This window comes from Equus asinus, chromosome 3, assembly GCF_041296235.1.
Source record: "Equus asinus isolate D_3611 breed Donkey chromosome 3, EquAss-T2T_v2, whole genome shotgun sequence".
NCBI classification, from domain to species: domain Eukaryota; kingdom Metazoa; phylum Chordata; class Mammalia; order Perissodactyla; family Equidae; genus Equus; species Equus asinus.
This window is the reverse complement of record NC_091792.1, coordinates 100,690,645-100,710,299: the sequence shown is the minus strand read 5'-3', so window position 1 is coordinate 100,710,299 and position 19,655 is coordinate 100,690,645. Positions and strand designations below refer to the sequence as shown.

The 19,655-nt window shown below is 38.8% G+C and overlaps 1 protein-coding gene across 3 annotated transcripts in view; it reads right to left on the bottom strand.

Moving 5' to 3' along the window:
• CNOT6L (CCR4-NOT transcription complex subunit 6 like) overlaps positions 1-19,171 on the bottom strand; it is a 98,642-nt gene extending 79,471 nt beyond the window's left edge. The window contains exon 1 of one of the 3 annotated variants that reach the window (XM_044766192.2): positions 18,482-19,171. Coding sequence is in view for 2 of the 3 variants with exons in the window: in XM_044766193.2 (XP_044622128.1) it covers positions 18,126-18,130 (5 nt within the window). In the remaining variant the exon portion in view is untranslated. Of the gene's footprint in view, positions 1-18,125; positions 18,309-18,481 lie in introns of those variants that run through there. The other 2 variants (XM_044766193.2, XM_044766194.2) reach the window with 2 other exon arrangements.
• Between the last annotated feature and the right edge of the window lie 484 nt (positions 19,172-19,655).

The window sequence follows — 19,655 nt, the reverse complement described above, 5'->3', positions numbered from 1 at the left end:
TCTTAGAAGGACAGTTGTAAGATCCAGGTAAGCAAGAAAAAAGCCACAGAATGAGAACAAGGTTTCTACCTTGTTATGTACTCAAGATGCTATTATGTAGTCAAGATGGATCTAGCCAATACTTGTCTGGCATGTGTTCAAGGATAAACTTGCAAAGTCATCTGTCTATTCTCCAGCATTCTCCTTAACGTACTGATCATCAAAGGTCACTGTATCTGACTGCTGCAAATTCTCCTTTGAATGCCTCTGTTTTCCACTCTAGTTAACCCACTAAAGTTAAGTGGGAGGGGAAAAAACAAAAGCAAGAGTAGTCTATTCACAAGATGTCTACAATTTAAGATCAGAAAGTTTGCTGCAAGTACTCTTCTAAAACTGATAATCAATAACAAGTACTGCCCAAAGAAAAGTATTCTCCTAGATCAACTGGCTGTGCAACCTGAAAGATGAGCAAACAAAATCCACAGCACAGGGGCCAGCCCCATGGCTGAGTGGTTAAGTTCACGTGGTCCGCTTTGACAGCCTAGGGTTTCACCAGTTCGAATCCTGGGCGCAGACATGGCACTGCTCATCAAGCCATGCTGAGGCGGCATCCCACATGCCATAACTAGAAGGACCCACAACTCAAAATATACAACTATGTACCGGGGGGCTTTGGGGAGAAAAAAAGGAAACACAAAATCTTCACACACACACAAAAAAAAATCCACAGCACAGTCTGTTTCTTCAAACCTACTAGAAGTGAAAACATCCTTGCTGCCATAAACAAAGTCAAGAGTAAATATGTTCACACCCAAACTGAGACAAGATGCAAGGGCAGCTGCAAAAGGATCACAGATTATCTAGATAAAAAGTAAGCATATCAAGAGTATGAGAGTTATCATTCAAAGAAACAAATACACTAGAAGAACTGGACTTAGTCCAACATGTTTAAACATGAAATAAACTGAAGTAACATCCTAACACTTTATACAAAATAAAATACTTCACCTTTTCCTTCTCCTCCCTTCCAATTTCAGGCTGTGCCTCTCGAGTGGGACATAAAATAAAAAAATTGAGTAGTATTTCACAAATACAATGTCTTAAGTTTATGTATGAAAAAAATCTGTGTATAAACTAAGAATGTTGTATTGCATCAAGAAAATATAAATACTAATTCAATAAATCGTTTGTTTTCTGTTACCAGAAAATTACACTTGATAATACCAAAAACTAAGGATTTAACTAAGGAATCCTTTTTGGGATGAATAGCTTTTCTAATTATTTTAGCTTTTCTATTTCTTTAGAAAATAATTTAATTAAATCTTGAATACAAAGTTGACTGAGATGGAAGTCTGAGAGTAACCATAACAGCTGTTCCATACTTTTGACCAAATAATACACTGCTTCAGCCTTAGATATACACGGTGAAATATACATAAAAAGGTATTAAAGCTAGTTTTATTTATCTTAGAGCCAGAGTTTAGAATTTGGAAAAGCCGTACCTAAATCTACAAGTCTCCATTAAAAACAGTGGAGTAAAACAGAAAAACCTTAATAACCAACTCTGTGTGGGATAAAATGTGATAAGGCACAAAGAAAAGTTCCATCCAGGAAAGGGTTCCAAGGTGCCAGCATATGAATTATGAAAGAATTTAAAAAGCAGGACCAATGCTGACTCATATTGATCCTAAACAGATAGCATTAAACAATAGAGCTAATCCCTAACTTTTTGGCATGAATAAATGCTTAACCAGAGTACCCACTCTACTCCTACAAATGACTGCCAAGAAGGAGGTGCTTTGTACTGAGCGGAAAAGGTCTGAAGGGAAGGGGTGTCAGCTTTAAAATAGTTCCTAAAATAGTTGCTTAAAAGGATAAAGAATAAGAGAACTTACAAAGGCTTTGAGCCAAGCTTGGTTCCAGGAAAAGGATACTTTGGCCCTAAGTGAAAGCAAAAACCAGCCATTGTAAAACACAGATACCCAGATTTTGTCAGCAGAAGGAAGAGTATTGTTCATCATTTCCCACAAAGGTAGCAGAGCCTTTAACTTGGATTCCTATTTTTTCCTGGTAGGTAGATACTCTGCAAAAGCAACAAAGCAAACTAAATATAAAACTCTTCTGAATTTCAATCCCGCAGTCAAAATGCCAACTTCACAAACTTATCAAAGGTCACAGAGGAACAAATTTCCTGTTTTGTTACTTAAACTCATTACCTTCCTCCTGAGCTAACCAATACAGAATTTCCTTCTTATTTTGAGGCTGACAAAATGAGGACGGTATACTTACAACATACTAGGAACAACAAGCAGTTACTCAGAGTCAAGGAATAGAATTTGACATCATTTTCTAAAACATAGTTGTACATAATGCATGTCTACTATTCCTCCATTTGAGGAAGAGCTAAACATACATTTTTTATTAACAATCTTTTAAGACTTTATTTTGAAGTTGTTTTACAAAAAGAGGAAAAGAAAATGCAATACTTTATAAACATTTATCAAAAACCCATTATTTTTAATTAGAACTATGTTCCTTATCCCAAAAACCTTATAGTCTAGGAAAGATGAGAAAAATGTAAACAGTGATTACTATGTTGTAAACATTTATGTACTTCCTATCTCTTTCTAAAATACATTTAAAGTTGCTTTCCACAAAGGGTATATAACTGTTTACAAATAATCATAATTTGACGAAGAAATGTGTGTAAATCCCATAAGAGAGATACCAAGAAGAATAAAATTTGAATGGAGCAGTTCTTGACCAGGGTGATGACTAATTGTGAAATGTGCTACAAGTACTGTAATTCATAAGTAATAATAGTAAAAATGACTTACATTTGTGTACAATTCATACGCACACATATAAATATACTATATATGTATTAGTATTGCCATCCCTATCCTCTTACTAACATTCTAACAATGAGAGAAAAAGGAATAGTTACAATTATTTCTCAAAGATATTATAAATAATGATGGATATATATTGCATATGCACATATCATCCTTCATGTATTTTATATGGCTTTATTTAGTGCTCATCTTATTAGAATATGTCAGTCTCTCATCACTCTAATGAAAAATGTTCTCATTAAACATAAATGACTACCAAACTGCTAAATCGATTTTCAATTTCCTTTTCAGTCAGTACTCATCCTATTTGGTTTCTTTGGTTTTGAAAACTGAAGACCACCCTCTATTTCTTGAAACTTTCCCCTCCATTATCTTCTGAATCAGATTTTAAATTGGCTGAAAGAAGAAAGAGTTTATGAGTGGGAGAGAGAAGAAAACATGCACTGAATGCCCAGCCTGTGTCCAGATCCCGTGTTAGACAATTTGCATCTACTATCACATTTAAGTTCACTAAAATTATAAACTATGTATTATTAATTCCACTTTACTAATGAGAAGCTGAAATACAAAGAAGTTGTGAAACACCCAGCACCTCACAGCTAATAAGTGACTGGACTAGAATTTGAACACCAGTAAATCCAACTGCAAAATCCAAGCTGCTTCTACTAAACCATGACAAGTTTAATTTTAGACATTTCTAGAAGAAAATGCAGAATAAGAATCTTATAATCTTGGAGTGCAGCAAAGTTTTCTAAGCAATGTAAAGACTATAAAGAAAAAGAATGACAGATTAACAATATAAAAAGATGGTAATGTCCATAAGGCAAAGAGCAAAGTTATAAAGTCAAAAGATAAAGAAGAAACTGGAGCAAGAAGTCTCCGTAATATTTATAATGGACAATGAGGTAATGTTTCTAAAATATAAACAGCTCTTAAAAATCAATAAGAAAAAAAAATGTAAACATCCCAAAAGAAAAATTGAGGGTAAAGGTCATGATCAGACAAATCACAAAAGAATAAAGAGAGTGGGCAAAAAAGTGTGAAAAAATATAACCCCACTATTAATCAAATAATTGCAGATTTTTAAAAATATGTGACTTTATTATCAGAATGGCATAGATTAATAACGTGAATAAGAGTTTGGGGGAAACAGGCATCCATTACACAACTAGTGGGAATATAATTTACATATTTCTAAAGGTCAACCTAATAAGATGTATCAAAATTTTAAATCTGCAACCATTTTAATCTGGCAAGTCCATTACTAGAAATTTATTCTTTAAAAAAGTGTGGAAAAGTGTATAAATATTACTTTTTACTGTATTAGTGTTGATAACTGCCAAAAATCAGAAGATCAATTACCAACCAATAGGGGATTGAATTATAGCACATCAATAAAATGGATTACAATTCAGCCAGTAAAAAGCATGATGTTTGGAAATGTAAAGTGAAACAGCTGCTGTGGAAAAGTCTGTCAATTTCTCAAAAAGTTAAACACAGAATTACCATATGATCCAGTAATTCCATCCTAGGTATAGACCCAAGAGAAGCGAAAACATGTCCACACAAAAACTTCCACATGAATGTTCATAGCAGAATTATTTATAATAGCCAAAAAGTAGAAACAACTCAAATATCCATCAGCTGATAAATGGATGAACAAAATATGATATATACATACAATGGTATATTATTCAGCCATAAAAAGGAATGAAGTGTTACATGCTACAACATGGAATATTCTTGAAAACATTATGCTAAATGCAAGAAGTCAAACACAAAAGGAAGGATTCCATTTATATTAATTGCCTAGAATAGGTAAATCCATAGAGATGGAAAGTAGATTGGCAGCTGCCAGAAGATGGAGAAATGGGTAAACTGGAACTGCTAATAGGTATGAGGTTTCTTTTGAAGGTGATGGAAATATTCTGGAATTAAATAGTAGTGGTGGGTCACAACACAGTGAAAATACTAAAACCACTTAAGTGTACACTTTAAAATGGTGAGTTTTGTGTTATGTAATATACATCTCAATTTTTTTAAATGCTATAAAAATTTTAAAAGCATGAGGCATGTCTTTTGCTGAAAAATGGCCATGATATGTTGTTAAATGAAAAAGCAAGTTTAAAAAACAGTATCTATAGTATGATTCTACTTATGTATGTTTATGTGGTTAGATAACTACATATAGCCCAGAAACAGATAATGGAACTATATATATTATACTAACAGTCTTGATCTCCATGAGATAGCATAATCAGAAAATTATGCTCTTCAGTATCATTTTACTTTATTTTTTTTTTAAAAGGGCACATATTTCCAAAAGCAGATGAAAAAATACTACCATCTGAATAGAAAAGTATAGTACTATGACAAAAATACACAGAAAAAATGGAAACCAGGAGACAATACAAGCAAAGAGTATTAACCTGGGGTCCATAAATCTAAGGGAATCTGTAAAGTGGTAGAGAAGAAAATTTACATCATTATTTTCACTAACCTCCAGTTAAAATTTAGTACCTCTTTCCATTAGGCCTAAACAACCTACCATAATAATATTAGCAGTACCTGTGATATGTCACTAACACAAGTTCTATTTTCATATATTACAGTTGCTATAGATATCTTGAAATATCATCTATATATATCACTACTTCAAAATTATGTTAGTAATTAGACTCACTGCTAGATCTTATTATTTAAGTGCACTGATAAAGAGGCACATACATTAAATATCACAAATTTGTTTTTATATATTTTAGTATTTCAATATAACAGGTTCCTTTTTTATCTTATTTTCTTTCATTCATTTAAAATCATTATTCTACAAAGGCTTCATAGCCTTCTCCAAACCACCAAACATCCACCCACATCCAAACACAGCACTCATGCAATCACGAGGATATTCTAATTATTCAGGCATAAAGTGAACAGAGTCTAAATTCAGACAAAAATAGAGATCATTTCAATCTTAATCAATTTGTCTAATACAAAATTCCTAATTTTCTTCCCCAAATTGTCTCCTCCTTCTGATTTCTCAAGTCATCTCTGACTTCTTCCTTCATATTCACCAATGTCACTTAAGAGCTTTCTTTTCTATCCCAACTGACACAGATCTATTTCTTGACTCTCGCTTCATATTTTAATTTTCTCTCTTTAAAAAAAGAGCTTCCCTCCTCCCATTCCGATCTCAACTGATTCTGCATACCTTAACCAGATTAATCTTGTTAAATAATTATTTTCAAACTACCAACTTGCTCAAAATCAATAATTCTAATATGTCTTGAATAGTAATATTGATACCTATGAGATTCTAGAGCCACATTTGCAGTAACACTAATCAAAACTATTATATAGCTATGTCCTACAAAATAGCGTCTAAAACAATATAATAACATAAAATTCAGGTATTAATAAGAGAACTTCAATTCATAGATGTAAAAGCCACCTACTGCTCTAGAGTTGAACCCAGAATAAAATTAAAATTCCTTACCCAAGCATTCAAATTCCTCCATAATACTCATTCTCCAATTTGCCTTATCAGCCTCCTTGTTCCCACTGAAGCTCTGGAAGTTAACCAGAAATAATTCTATTTCCCTCTCGTGCTCAAATCTGGACTCACGCTTTTCTACTACTACATGTTTGCTGGTGCAATTTCCAGCATTTGCAACGCCATCTGATCATTCCTTCATTTAATAAACAATTACTAAGCCCCTAAGATACACCAAACACTTAGCACACAGTAGAGGTTAAGCCCGTACTACAAAACCACCTGAACTACAAAGGTGAGGTACCTCTGCCCTTAAAAACTCACAGTCTCATGGAAAAGCAGAGACATAGACCAGGTAAATACAAGATAATGTGGTAAATATTATGAAAAAGGAATGCACAGGATGCCAGGCGAGCACAGAGAAAGACCACAAAGCAAAGACTGGAAGTGTCAGGCAACACTTCCCAGAGTAGGGAGCACCCAAGGTGAATCATTAAAGAAGTAAGTGAGGTCATAAAGTATTGTAGGCACATATAAAGCATAAACAGAGCTACACAGGCACTCAGTATGGCTAGGCTAGGGAATATCTTCGAGAGAGGAGTAATAAATGATAAAACTGGAGAGGTACACAAGGACACGATCATGATGGGGCTTACACATAACGCAATGAAATCTCCATTTTATTCTAAAAGCAATAAGCATCAGCAGGATATCATGGAAAGTACACAGGTTTAGGAATTACAATGACCTAAATCTAAATTCCAGCTCTGTCACTTACTTGCTATGTGACTTCATCAAATTTGCCTCTCTATTCATTTTCCTCAACTATCAAATAGGGATTAATATCAGTTTTGTCAGGATTCTAACAAGAAGTTAATTCACGTAAATCTCCCAGTACAGGGGTCGGCAAACTACAGCTTGGTTTGCCATGATGAATGATTTTACATGTTTAAAGGATTGTTAAAAGAACAAAAAATTTCAACAACAAAAAAGAACATAGGACAAAGATCTTATGCCACCTATGAAGCCAAAATATTTACTATTTATAGCCCTGTACATAAAAAACTTGCCAACTCCTGCCCTTAGCACACAGTAGGCAACCAAAAAACAGGAACTATTCTTACTACCGAAGGATTTTAAGTAGGGAATTTAAGTAATGTGGAATGAGGTATACAAGGATATCTCTGGTGAAAATGTATATAAAGGAACAGATGTTAAAGGAGCAAAAACGGATGCTGGGAGACAAGCAAGGAAAACGTTGCAGTAATCCATTAACTTTTCCTTTCCTTCCTTCTCCTAACAATAAAGGTGAGATCAACTTCTACCTCCTCTCTTTATCCCTGTAGGTTACACTCTCATACGTACTCTGTATGTTACAGCACTTAATGTTATTTGTCATTTAGCATATTACCATATTCTGCCTTCAGTTGTCTGCTATTTATCCCAGCTTAAATCTCCTATAAACATAAGAGTAAGTATTTTGGAGTCAAACAGATCCTGTTTTAAATATTGGTTTTACCAACATTTAAGACTTATTTAACTTGTATGTCTCCTAATAATAAGAAACGGTAATAGCTATGTTGAATTGTTTTGTTTTGTTTTGTTTTTTTACTACAAATGTGCCACATACTGTTCTAAGCACTTTACAGGTATTACTTCATTTAATCTTCACAACAGCCCTCTCAGATAAGGACGATTACTCTTTCTCATTACAGATGAGGAAACTGAAGCATGGGGGAAGTTAAACAAGTTTTCCAGGAGCTGGAAAGTGAAGGATCGAAGGCTCACATTCTTAACCAACTACAAAATGAGAATATACTGTCTAATTCACAGGATTTTTGTGAAGACTAATTTCAACTGCATATTTAAAGGGAAGGGGGTGACTTTTCACAGTCCTTAGTACTCAGTAGTCCAATAAATATAAGTCCCATTTCCTGGCAGAAAAGACTACATTCTAAACTTTTTAAACCCTGAATACAATAGCTTATGGTCAGTAGAAGCTTAATAAATATTAATAGATGAGATACACTTTTAGTGATTAAAATTCTTGTACTGTTTAAAGGATATCATTCACATAATTCACAATGTATTATTTCATAAATTTATATGTAAATGTCACAGAAGACTGCACTAAATATGAACCTATAGCTGACATACCTTGTCAGATTTTTGGTTTTGTTTTGTTTAAATATAAACATTATGATCAGATAACAATGGGATATATATGTAAAGACCCAAACAAAGTCTTTGTGTAGAAAGACACCAAGGTTGGTATATCCTAAATTTAGTTCTATTCTCTCAGCAGTATTGTAACTGGTATTACATAACTCTGATCTATATTACTCATTTAGGAAATCTATTTAAGTAATTTGGGAAGAGAAAAATAAAAAGATTCTAAACCAGAAGACTACAGACAGAGAGGTTCTCTCCACAGATGCAAATAAGGAAGATAAAGTATTATAACTTCTATTTCGTGTCACCAATTTGTGTCACCAATTTCTGTTGTTAATAAATGAAAACAATATGAAAGCCCAAAATTACCAGGCATCTCTTCAGTATGAACGATGATTCTCTCACACAGCAAAGTGAACTATGTATTTCTTCAAAAAAATTAGAAATAAATTTTATCTGTAATGAGGTTTTAAAGTGGATTAAAAAAATTAATGAAAACTAATAATCCTGCTACAAAGGAGAATACAAAACAAAAATTTTATTACCACTTTCCAATTCTGCCTTGTGAACAGGAAGATTCTTAGCTAAATCCAAAGCTATTTAACTTCTGAGACTTATAACATGAAGGAAAGAAATAAAATTAAGAAATATCTAATCAGAATGCAGCTGCATAGAAACACAAAGTTTCAAAAATTAAACAAAGGGTCATCATCACATCAAGTGAAACATAACCTTACCTTGTAGAGCAAAGTTTCCTAAGAAAGCTATTAAATTTTTTAGAAAATTATTTAAAAACTTATATAAACAAAACCATTGATGCTGAAATGTTTTGAGAAAAAAGTCACGTGACAGCCAGATTCAAAATAAACATGGTAAGATGTGGTGTACACACACACACACACACACACACACACACACAGGAATACTACTCAGCCATAAAAAAAGATGAAATCATGCCATTTGCAACAATGTGGAGGGACTTTGAGGGTATTATGCTAAATGAAATAAGTCAGACAGAAAAAGACAAATACCATATGACATATAAATAAGGAGAACAGATTAGTGGTTACCAGAGGAGAAAGGGGTGGGAGGAGGGTGAAAAGGGTAAAGGGGCACATATGCATGGTGACAGATGGAACGAGACTTTTGGTGGTAACACGATGCAGTATACACAAGTCAAAATACAACACAGTACATCATAAATTTACACGAGTGACCACAATAAAAAAACAAAAAAGCAAAAAGATTGTTTGGTTTGGAAAGTAAGACAGAATCAGATTAAGCAAATTTAGGACTTTGTTAAAAAACAGTAATTAATTAGAAACAACTAGGAACAATAATTAATAAATAATGTAACTAAAATTCAAAATATGTGGATTTTGGCAAATTAAAACAGTTGAAATACAAAAACCCGAAGCTGCTATTATAGTAAAATTAAGAAAGAGAATGTTTTTCATTCATAATCCTTGTTAATTTGATAACAAACTATCTCATTATGGTTTTAGCTTGCACGTCTGATCACTACTTGATCAGGCTTCTCACATGTTTATTTTTTCAGGCTATGCCCTCTTTTGGGAACTGTCTGTATCCTTTGTCCATGTATCTACAGAAATCTTATTATTTTTCTAATCAATTTACCATCTTTGTTGCAAGGATGTATTTCATGGTCTAGCACTACCTAGCACATCTGTAGGTGTTCAATAAATATTGATTTCATTGAAAAATGTTTTTAAAAATTTTAAAAGACTAAACACGGACTTCTTCATTAACCATACCCTCATTATAACAAAGTCTTGTTCCTTTCTTTTTAAATCTATGGTTATCACTTCATTTATGATTTAATATTCTTTCTGCTTCCTGTGTCTTCCTCCGACCTACCTATCAAATTAGTCAGAAAAAAAATTCTCCACACTGTTTTCATTGAATGTTTTTCAAAAGAAACAATATTCTCCACTGCTCAAGAAATATGAGTTATTCAGAAAAATCTTCAGTAAAGGATTAGGGGCTCTTCCAATGTGTATATGAATTAATGGGAAGACAACTAGCATTAAAGGAGTAGGGGGCCAGCCATGATGGTTAGTGGATTCGGGGCTCTTACTGCTGCAGCCCAGGCTGTTTCCGGGTCAGGGAACCACACCACCCATCTGTGGGTTGTTATACCGTGATGGCTGCATGTTGCTGAGATGCTGAAAGCTATGCCACTGCTATTTCAAATACCAGCAGGGTCACCCATGGTAAACAGGTTTCAGAAGAGCTTCCAGATCTCACAGACTAGGAAGAAGGATCTGACTACCCACTTCCGAAAAAAGTGGCCATGAAAATCCTATGGAGAGCAGCGGAGCATTGACTGATACAGCGCCTAAAGGAGAGATGATGATGCAAAAAGATGAGGCAGAGTTCCACTCTACTGTACACAGGGTCGTTACAAGTAGGAATCGACTTCTAGGGCTCTAACAACAACAACAACAACAAAAGTAGGGAGGGGAGGAAAGAAGGGAGTGGGGAAAAAGGCAGAAAAAAGCAGAAAAAAGCTACCCCCTCTTTCCCAAGCAAGTTAAGATTATCTGCCACTTATTACTGTACACAGCATCTTCACCTTTCTAATCTATATTTCGTACTTCCCTCAAAACCGAACCCTTACATCCCTTCGTGATAAAAACACTCAACAAACCAGGAATAGAAGGGAACTTCTTCATCTTGATAAACAGCACTAATGAAAACCCCACAGCTAATATCATACTTAATAGTGAAAGACTGAACACTTCCTCCGCCAAGATCAGGAACAAGACAAGGATATGTGCTCTTGACACTTCTTTTCAACAATGCACTGAAGGTTTTAGCCATGGCAATTAGGCAGTAAGATGAAACAGAATGCATCCAGATTGCAAAAGAGTAAAACTATATCTATTTACAGGTGACATGATCCTTGTTATACAGAAAATCCTACGGAATCACTAAAAAACTATCAGAACTAATAAACAAGTTCAGCAAATTTGCAGGACACAAGCTCAATACACAAAGTCAATTGTATTTTTATACCCTCGGAACGAACAACCCAAAAACGAAATTAAGAAAACAATTCCATTTACAATAGCATCTAAAAGAATAAAATATTAAGGAACAAAGGCAACAAAAGAAGTGTAAAAGTTATACTCTGAAAACTTCAAAACACCGTTGAAAGACATCAAAGAAGATCTAAATAAATGAGAAGATCCCATGTTTGTGAATAGGAAGACTTAACATTATTACAGCAATGCTCCCCAAATTGATCTACAGTTAACACAATTCCTATCAAAATCTCAGCTGGCTTCTGTAAGAAATTGACAAGCTTATCCTAAAATTCATATGGAAATACAAAAGATCCTCAAAAAGCCAAAATAATCTTGAAAAAGAAGAATGAAGTTGGAGGATTCACATTTCTCAATTACAAAGCTACAGTGGTCAAGACAGTACTGGTATAAGAATCATCACATAGATTAATGGAATAAAATTGAAAGTCCAGAAATAAACCTTCACATTTAAGGTTAACTGATTTTCTACAAGACTGACAAGACAATTCAACGGGGAAAGAATAGTCCTTTCAACAAATGGTACTGGGACAACTGGATACCCATATGCAAAGGAATAATGTAGACTCCCTACAACAGGCCATAGACAGAAATTAATTCAAACTGGATCACAGATCTAAAGGTAAGAGCTAAAACTAAAAGGCTCTTAGGACAAAACAGTAGCAGAACTCTTTGTGACCTCAGATTAGTAAACGGTTTCTTAGATATAACACCAAAAGCATAAGCAGCAAAAGAAAAAATCAGCTAGACTTCATCAAAATTAAAAACTTTTGTTCTTCCAAGGACACTATCAGGAAAATGAAGACAACTCACTGAATAGGGGAAATATGTGCAAATCACATATGTGATAAAGGACTTGTACCTATAATATACAAAGGATTCTTACAATTCAATAATAAAAAGATAAATAACAATTAAAAAACCAGCAAAAGAGCTGAATACACATCTCTCAAAAAAAGATATATGAATGGCCAATAAGCAAATGAAAAGACACTCATCATCATTAGGGAAATGCAAATCAAACCCACAATAACACACTACTTAACACTCACTAGGAGAGCCATGATCAAAAAGACAGATAACAACAAATGTTGGCAAGTATGTGGAGAAACTGAAGCCCTCATATGCCGCTGGTGGGTTGTGAAATGGTGACATTCTTTGGGAAAAACAGTCTGAAAGTTCCTCAAAAGTTTAAACATAGAGGCATCACATGATTCAGCAATTCCACTCCTAGCCATATACCCTAGAGAACTGAAAACTATGTACACAAAAATTTGAATGTGAATGTTCATAGCAGAATTATTTATAATAGGCAAAAAGTACAAACAACTCAAATGTCCATCAGCTGACAGATAAACAAAATATGGTATATCCATACAATGGCATATTATGCAGCCATAAAAAAGAATGAAGTACTATTACACAACATAATATGGTGAACCTTGAAAACAAGTGAAAGACACCCATGATAAAAGACCACATATTACATTAAGACTCCATTTGTATGAAATGTCCAGAATAGGCAAACATATAGTCAGAAAGTAGAACACTGATTGTTTAGAACTAAGGGTATGGGAGAATTAGGGGTAACTCTTAAAGAATACAGGATTTATATTTCAGGTAATTAAAATGTTATAAAATTGTGGTGATGGCTGTACAACTGTGAATATACTAAACACTACTGAGTTATACATTTTAAATGGGCTACTTCTTTGGTAAGTGAATTATATCTTTAAAAAGCTGTTACAAAAAAACAAAAACAAAAACCCTCTCAACTCTTTCTTTAAGTAGTCCCTGACCCACCCACCATTCCATTTTATCTTACTCCCTCTCGGAATGTCTGTAAACAGTTTATACTACAGTAACTTGCACTTCTTCATTTATTATTTTGAAGTAACTAAATTATAAGTTTTATCTCCCTCACTCACAAGCCATAAGCTTTGCAAGGGTTTCTTCTACTTCTTTCATACTTCTCTTTAGAACCAAGTATAATAATGGGTACAGAATGGGCCCTCAACCAAGGTTTTTAATTTTCAAAATGCAAAATACTAGAAACATTTACCATGGAGAAGTTAACCAAATTACTCAAAAATCTTCCTTTTGAGGAATACAGATATATATAAAACTCCCCAGATCCTTAACCAAACTCTTCAGAATAAAATAAGTAAAGGTGAACTCTGAGGTTTCACATTACAATAATCCTAGGCAATGAAAGAATAAGTTGTAATTCAGTTAAAATTAAAGTTGTCCAGAGATAAAATTCCTTTAATGTATCAGAAGTTCAGTGTTAGTGCAGTTAGTCAAAGAAAGTTGTAGTATTTTCATCATGAAACATGAGCAAAAGTTAATAATTAAACTTTTGTTGTTTACTTGATGATTTTATTGTTCTTTCTGGGTTAAGGCTCACATATATTAATTACAGTGACTTTAGAATTAGAAAAACAGCAACAGCAAATAATAAAACACAGTAAGGTCAACCTAAACGGTATTTCTTTAAAGTATAAAGTAGTAATAATAATAATGCTCTATCTCAACAACAGAAAAAGAAAATTCAAAAAATGTGTTTCCCATGAAACTATACGCCAGAAACTGAAATTGAAAGTCAAATGATTTCAAAGTACAAAGAGAGAGAACTCAAACAGCCCGAACACAGTAGACCACAACAACAATCTATAACTGGATAGTAAAGGAGAGACTCTCTAAAGGTTATAAAATCCAATTGTAATGTTCTCCATAAAACCTGTATCTTTAAATACCTGAAGTTCACTTGTCATTCAAACCCCTCTCATAAAGAGAGCTCCTTCCCTCCTCCTCCTCCTGGGGCTCTTACTCCTTCCCCTCTCTTCCTCCCCCACCCCCAGTTTTACTCTTTGAAGATGGAAAGCAATCTTTAACCATTATAACTTACCTTTTAGACATAATTTCATAAATATATGCTACCATCTAAAATAACATCATGAAATGCCCCAAGCTGTCCACCATCCAGGGACTACGTTCCCATTCCCCTTACATTCAAATAAAGCTCTGTGACAAATTCTCACGCATGAAATGTGGGCAGATGTTTGTCACTTTAAGTCTGGGGGTTCTTAAGACATGGTCTGTGGGTAACAGGCAGGGCTCCAAGGCCCTAGGGAATGGTAGAGCCATAAGATGTAAGGAGTCCGGGTGCCTCAATTACCACATGGAGGAAAGCCACAAGCCTGCTAAACAGGAGCACCTGCACTAGACTGTTATGTGAGCAAAATACAAATTTATATGTGTTAAACCACTGAAATTTTGGAGTGTATTTATTACCCTAATTAGCATTACTCAAAGTAATACATGGACAGTCTTAAGTATTTCAATTCACCCAATTAAAGACATAATTTGGAAGAAGAAGAAATAATTTGGAAGGACTGTTTAAAAGCCCATTTAAGTAACATTCAATTTTAAAACCTAAACAGTTTGCCACCTTGATTTTGTTATAACGTAATTCCTTCAGTTTAAACAGTGATATCATGAGTAGTGCCACTCTTAAAAATAAATTTCACTGTCCAATAATCCACATAGTTATACATTAATTCAGTATCATCTATTTTCACAATTATTACAGAGAAGTGTTTTCCTCAATTCTCCCAAACTAAAAAAAAAGCTATGAAGTATTCTAAAATACTATAATTCATAATGTCTAATGAAAATTACCAAATACCTAGTTAAGGACAAAATTCATTTCTATTTTATAGTTTTAACGTATTAAAAATTATCATTTATAACTTTCAAGGTAAGAATTCTTCCTCTAAATATAATCATACGGCAGATAGTTCTGTTCATCGTAAACCCACACACGCATAACAAACACACTTTAACAAAACCATTACATTTTCATTCTAGTGAAGTTGTCCCTACGATCCTTTACAAAAATCCTTCACAAATGTTTCAAAATTGTAGTGCTTTACTAGGTTTTTTTTTTTAAAGCTTAACACTGCTGATATAAATAATACTGATATAGGGCCTAACTGGGAAACCTGGCATTAGTAAACAGAGACATTATAAATTTAAACCAATGACACTCCTCCCACCTCTCTTCACTCTGCCTTCACCAAAAAAAAAAAAAAACCTTTATTTAACCTCTCTGTTGCCTTTACCTTAAATTCCATACCATTATTTTTTCCACCACGATACAGTTAAAATTAAATGCACAACACATTTACTACTCCACACAGAATACTAAAAATGGAAAATTATTGAAAGTTGATAGAGGATTTTTGCTTCCATTCAGGAAAATGTTCCAAGAGGTTTTGTTTACCAGGATCAGTCAACATGAACTAAAAAGATTACATAGCAATTTCTGTAGCACTTATACTTTCTGGATCTATACAGATAAAGCAAACCCTAGTTCTTGGATCCTTTTTAAAGCGTGATTGCACTGGAACATATATGTGATACATATAGCTTAAAAAACTTTTTCCTGGGCAACACAGCAAGAACTCATAAAAAGAGTAATGCAACAGAGATGGCCTACTTCAAAATATGAAAAAAAAATTAACTATGACTATATAGTCTCTATAAACTAATACAACAGGCTATTTTAATGACAATCTTATTTCTAAAAAAAGACTCCTAAAATACAACATTAAAAGTTGTTTATATATACCTATGTATATCAAAGGACTCTGAAACGTTCTATTGTCTTGATTTTTAACTTACAGTTACATAATATCTCCGTAATTAAATGAATATTTCTACTTAGAAATGTTTTTCAATACCCACACTCAAGGCTGCAGAAGGAACTAACATTTAACTAAGCATCTACTATGTGCCAAACATTATGTTTTCTCATTCTATTCTCAGACAACCTTACTATATACGTATTATCTCCTTATTACAGACGAGAAAACAGAGGCTTATCGATATTAAGTACCTTGCCTAAGGTCAAACAGCTAAGAAAAATGCACCGCCAGAGTTCTGAGGTCGGTGAAACAAGTCCTTTCTCTACTAAACCACATGCGTTGTTTTTCCAGTAGTGGTCAAAGAAAACAGCTCTCCACCCATCCTATTCTTCCCCCCACTTTCCAGTGACCAGCATGGAACATTTCTTTGTGACACCAGGTTCAGAAAAAAAGCAATCTCTGGCCACCGTACAGTGCACGGCCTGCAAGGATGGGAAACACATCACGACTTTATCCACAGGGTTTCAGCTGGATGAGCCAACTAGATGTAAATGGAAGAGGGTAGAGTGAATAAAGTAAATCAGCAAATAATTATCCTAATACCATTTCTATCTGGTTCTGAAATGCACTGGCCGATTTACCTTCATAGTTGCGTCTGACTTAGACTACCCTCGAAACAGCTTTCCAGGAGCTCACACTGAGTAGACAATAGAGGCTGCTTGATCTAGGTTTTCGAGACTGTGAGGGAGAACGTGTTTGTCTGGGCAGGACTATCTTGATTGGCAATTAAGATAACTAACTACAAGCTATAAGGGAGTATCTCCCAAAATGTAGCACAGTGCTTCCAATGTGTACAAACGGCTCGGCAAAACTCCCTGAACACAATCCATCCGAAGAGCCCGAGCTAACTAGGCGGCCGAGTGCGGGAGGATGACAGCTCCGGGAACTTCCTCTTCCTCCCCGACCCCTCAGCTCGGCGCGCACGCCTTTCCCCCAGGAGGCAGGATAGAACAGTTTCAAACGCCCCAAACCGATCCAATCCCACCAACACCAGAGGACAGGGAAGTCAGCTTCCAAGCCTTCCCCCGCCTCTCCAAGAGAATTTTTATCTTAAAAAAAATGCACACATCTTACCCACGAAAAAGTATTTGCAACGAAAAATGAAAATATGGACTGAATCCCTCCACACGGCCCTTGAGGGAAGCCTTGAAAGAACGGCCCCCGCCACCGCGGACCCCCGAGACCGACCGCTCTGCTTCACTTGCCCTCGGGGTCCCCGCCAGCCGCGGGAGCCCGCCGTGCGAGCGCCGAGGGGCGCCTCCGCCTCTCCTCAGGACAGCGGCGGCCGGGCCGACGGCGACCGGCGCGTCCCGCCGGCCACCCTCACCTGCCCAGGCCCGAGGCAGCGCCGTGGGCCCGCGCGGCCCGGCGGCCCGGGAGGCGGGCGGGAGCAGGCGGCGGGCGCCGAGGCGGTTAGGCCGCGCTGCAGGCCGGCGCGCTTCCTGCCGCGGCAGCGGGAACGGCAGCCCGCGGCGGGCAGCGCGGCCCGGACCGCCGCTCTCGGCCGGGCTGCCGCGCGTGTGCCGCGGACACACTCCCTCTCCGGGGCCCGGGCCCGCCGAGCAGCTCTCATCTGGGAGGCTCCGGAGCCTCGGCCACCGAACGGGAGGGACACGCCGCTCGGGGGTCTCGGACACACGGAACCCGCGCCCAGAGTCCCGGGCCCTGGGCGCGGACCCCCCCAACACACACACACACACACACACCCCCCGGAACCTCGGCCGCCTCCGACACAGCCGCCGGTCAGCCCCACACCCGACACACACCCACTCGCGGTGGGTCCTTCAGGCCGTCTCTCCGCCCGCCAAACTCCCAACTCGCACACCCACACGCACATTTGTCCCTCTCCCACCTCATCTCCCCGGGGACGCGCTCCTCTTCCCAACACTCGATCCTACTCCGAGGCGCACACACTCTCTACCTCATTCTCTTCCTCCGGCCCAGAAGGAGCAACAGCAGCCATTTCCCCGCGGCAGGGGAAACACACACACACACAAACACGCGCGCGCGCGCACCAGGCCCCCCCGATGCTTCCCCTCCCGAGCGGCGGCCGCAGACGCAAACACAAACACCCACGGCAGGGCCGCGCTCCCGCCCGCCCCGGAGGGAAGCCGCCGCGCCAGGCAGGGCCCGGACCCCGGCGCGCGGGCGGGCGCGCGGGGAGGGCGCCCGGGCCTGGGTCGCGGAGGGCCTGCGCCCCCTCCTCACCTGCATTCAGCGCGCCGGGGTCCGGGCGGCGGCGGCGGCGGCGGCGGCGGGGCGGCTGGTGCTGGTGCTGCGGCGGCGGGGGAGGCGGCGGCGGCGGTGGCGGCGGGACTGAGTGCAGCAAAGACATGCAGGCAGCCCGCCGGGGGGAGAGGCACCGGCCGGAGGGGACGCGGGGCGGGCGGGCCGGGCCGGGCCGCCTGAGGAACGGCAGAGGCGGTGGCGAGGAGGACGGCTGAAGGGAGCGAGAAGGAGACGGATGGGGGGCGGGGAGGGGGACGAGGGCCGCGCCGCCGGGCTTCGGGGACGGTGACCCTGGGCGCGCAGGAGAGGCCCCGCGGCCGCCGACGCGAAGGCCCCCGCCGGAGGAAGCTTCGCCCCCGCAGCCGCCGGAGCCGCGGCTATTACTCCGAGAGCCGCGCCGAGCCTGGCCTTGGCCTTGGCCTCCTGGCGCTGGGGCTGCCGCCGCTGCGGGGGTTCCTGCTGCGCCTGCTGCTGCCGGGGCCGAGGCTGCTGCACAGAGACGCCAGCTTTCGGTGCCTTTGCTCTCGCTCACACACGTTCACACCCCCGAGGGCTGGGGGAGAGGCGTCCGCGCGATATCGGTATTGAGATTAATAACAAGGTGCAGAGAGTGCGAGGAGGAGGGTTGATTGACGTGGAGGGGCTGGCGGGAGTCAGTCACTCCCCTGCGCCGAGGGGTGGGGTGAGGGGGAAGGGGGCGGAGCTCCAGCGCCGCGCCTTGGCCCCGCCCCCTGGGCGCCTCGTTGGGTCGCGGTGCGCTTGCGCGCACGGCTGCCAGGGATCTTGCCTGTTTCCTCCTTTACCCTTGCTGTTTTCTTACTCTCTGTTCTTGGCTTGAGTGACGAGCGGCGCTGGGAAGGCTGGTAGCGTATCAGAAATTCACAGCCACAAAGCCATGTTGGGGGTCGGGGAGGGACTGGCGAGGCCTCCTCACCCGGTGTTCGTGCGTGTCCTCGGTGCTGTTTACTGCCCGCTCGCGCGAGGCGGCCTGATGGCGAGGCCGAGCGCTGACCTGCTGGCTAACGAGACGCCAGGAGAGGTGAAGTGACCAAAGGAAATGTTTCCGGACATCTTCGGTGGGTTTTTGTTAATAACGTGTGCCATCTGTAAGTTGTATCCCAAAAGATAAATAAAAGAACCTGTGACGCTCTGC